This window comes from Apaloderma vittatum, unplaced genomic scaffold (genome assembly GCF_000703405.1).
Source record: "Apaloderma vittatum isolate BGI_N311 unplaced genomic scaffold, ASM70340v1 scaffold10235, whole genome shotgun sequence".
Lineage (NCBI taxonomy): Eukaryota > Metazoa > Chordata > Aves > Trogoniformes > Trogonidae > Apaloderma > Apaloderma vittatum.
The window spans coordinates 1-3097 of NW_009716518.1; the positions used below are offsets into that span (position 1 = coordinate 1).

Below are 3097 nucleotides of genomic sequence, written 5' to 3' on the forward strand. Positions count from 1 at the left end.
GGCCATTTCCTCTTGTCCTATTACTTGTTCCTTGGGACAAGAGACTGACATGAAGCTAAAGTTTTCAGGGCAAGTTCTGCTTTTTATTTCCTTCCCCTCCACCTCAGTCTTAAAAGCCACCTACCTTAAGGTCAGGGATCCCATAACCTTTCCTTAAAGTGATCTGGAAAACCTCCAAAGAGCTAATGAAGGCTGCCAGTCTGGTCAGGCTCTGCTTGCCGCTCCCCCCCACACCGACCAGGAGAGCGTTTCCTCTGGGGGACTCCAGGATACGGTTGATGCGGCAGCTAAATTGAAGCATACAAAAGCTCTCATTAATAAAAGTATTTTTCTTTTTCCCTGTTCGGTGCTTTTCAATGCATATTTTATTGACTAAGAAATTGTATTTTGAATGGGATGAGAAATGTCAATCTAAGAGACATGTCAGCAATCAACCTCATCTCTGCTGAGATCTCTGCGAAGGATGTAGCTGATGAAAAGAAAAGTTTGGTGGCAATTCAGACTGTGTCTAATTTTTTTTCCACCTTCCGAGTCCTGCTGGACAGAACTATTATAAGGAGAAGGCTTGGACATCTTTGCAGGGAAGATAATTAAAAAATACGTTGCATGGACATGCAAAATCTGAGAAAAAAAAAGAAGACTCTGATGCACCTCTCCAGTAAAGGTTTCTCTTCACAAAGTATGTGGAGTTCATGTTCAGAGTCCTGCTGGGCATTACAGCGTATTTGTGTATGTCTAGAGCAGCATAAAGTCTGTTTGGAAAGCACAGTCATGTTTCTTATTTATCCAAATGGCCACTACTTAGGGTTGAGATTTTCTCACTCTGAAAATGAGCTTGCTATTATTTTCAAAGTCTGGTCACTTGTCCCGTCCGAGTGTCACACGGTGAACTCTGCCTCCAAGTTATCCTCTTTGAGCAATCGCTGACATCCCCACGTGTTAAAACGCCAAGTAAGGAGGGTATAGAGGCTCCTACCTGTGAAAAACTCACTTGTCTTAAATGCCAGCACCATTCCGCTCCTCACAGAGTTGCTGTTATTCAGCTCACTTAACTATTTTTCTAGACCGATCTAATTAATTTTTCCAACAAGATAGTAAGAAATATAGTAGCACTTTATTAAAACTCAAGTATTTTATGATCTATGCGCAGACTCCCGTCAATGATGAAATTATACCCAGAGAAGCAGTCTGCCAGGAGAACTTCAGTGTCCCCATTGTGAGTTCTCTAGGCCAGCTCTCCCCAAAGCCGACAGCAAGGTCTCTGCCTCAAATGGGCTCTCTGGGGCTGCAGGCTCCGTGAATGTGCACGGTGAGCCCTGGCTTAGGAGGTGACTGACATAAACTAAATCCTTAACTGTTCTTTGCTTTTTTCCCCTTTTTTTTTTTTAATTTTCTTTTTCCCAACTGAAAAAAATTCAGCAAATGCAAGCTGATGTTCAGACGCCGTTTGAGATGGAATAAGATGCGTATTTCAGCAAAATGCAATTTCCAAGTGCAATGAATGAAAATCACCCAGCTCCTGTGAGAATCATGCTGAACATTCAAGTCTTGCTTTCCTGATTATTCGCAATATTGACTGGAGGGGCAGTGCCAGGTTTTGTCACAAATCCTGATTTATGGAAAGTGCAAAAGAAGGACAAGATTAACATTACTGTCACCTTTCTGCAAGCAATGCAGGCAGAAACACCTATGGACATCAAGAGGCACATGGCTCATTAACACAAAGAAGTAAATGCCCACTCTATAAGGAAAAACTGCCCCAGCATAGCCAGCATATTACGCTGCAAAAGTAACAGGTTGTTGGTCTCTCAGAACAGAGACAGTTATTCAGCTAAATAAAACAAGTAGCCCTTTATGTATTTATATTTTTAAAAAAATTTCCTGAGAGTAGCTGCATTATGTTGCCAGGTCCAGCAAGAACTGAAATCACCCACACGAGTGTGCAGCAGGAGAGAGGTTTCCTTCTAGCTCAGGGTTACAAATTGGCATCTCTTGATACAACATTTTCATACAGAATCAGTTAAAATTACAGGTCCGTCTTCTGAAGTGATCAAAGGCAGATCTGCATTTCAGTATCCGGAAATAAGTCTGTCTCCACTGGGATTCCCAACAAGCATTCAAATTGTATTTGAGGAGGTACACCTCGCTATCTATACCACAGACATGTAAGGAGCTTCACAATTATCAACTGGAGGCTTGCTATTTTCAGGTAGTCCCACATGGCCAATTTCCAAAGGGAATCCAGCTGGACCTCCAGGCATTTAAATGCAAGCAGGATTTTTAAAGGATCAAAGCAGTTAAACGCCTCGATCCATTTAAACTAGTAGCTCGAATGCCCCTAATCTCCCTTTATATACATTCAGAAATCCCACTAAGAACCTATGTAAACATGGCTCCAAACCAGTTGTGAAAGCATTTAGGGAAATCCCAGTATAACTAGTTCTGTAGCTGGCTGTCAAGCGACGACATTAACGTGCTTGAACACCGTCAGGTACAATAAATGTTCGTGCCGTATGCAGAGCATTGAAGGCCAAAGATATCATAACAGCAACCAGACTTTAAAATAACCACCACTATCGGACAGCCTCAGGCATCCTGATGGTTCCAAAGTGTCCTCCAGACACCAGCCAGGGAAGCAGCACAGTATTTGTGCCGGACACAGCACACGGACAGATGAAGCTTCTGCACACCTCCAGCTCTGCCAGCTACAATTATGGATACATGCATCTTCCAGAAAACTCCATGGAAGAAATCTACCCAGATAAATGCTACAATGAGACCATGAAGCCAGAAAATCCCCTTACACATGGCACATGGCATCCTCGAACAGCACCAGGTTCATGGCAGCATTGACTTCATTGTAGTTGTCCAAGGCTTCCACCAGGATCTGGTTCAACTCCTCCCAGGCTGGAACTGGTCGATAGCTGGGTTCACCGATGCCTTTAGCAAAATGGCAATAAATGTTCATTTGCCTGGTCTGTTCTAAAATTTCCTCAATGTCCTGTCAAAGAAAAAAGAATTAATAAATATACATATATAGCAAGAATAGGAGAAAACTGCAGCTCAATGCTGTCGTTCCACATAAGGGGGAAGAGGG

At 42.8% G+C, this 3097-nt stretch overlaps 1 protein-coding gene across 1 annotated transcript in view; it reads right to left on the reverse strand.

Moving 5' to 3' along the window:
* Positions 1 to 124: 124 nt before the first annotated feature.
* The window catches only part of LOC104274054 (dynein heavy chain 9, axonemal-like), a gene marked incomplete at its 3' end in the record, with an annotated part of 77709 nt that continues 74736 nt past the window's right edge, over positions 125 to 3097 (reverse strand). Inside the window, exons 42-43 of the mRNA XM_009869570.1 lie at positions 2805 to 3001; positions 125 to 287 (exon numbers count right to left, since the gene is read on the reverse strand). Coding sequence (XP_009867872.1) covers positions 125 to 287; positions 2805 to 3001 — 360 coding nt within the window. The remainder of the gene's footprint in view (positions 288 to 2804; positions 3002 to 3097) is intronic.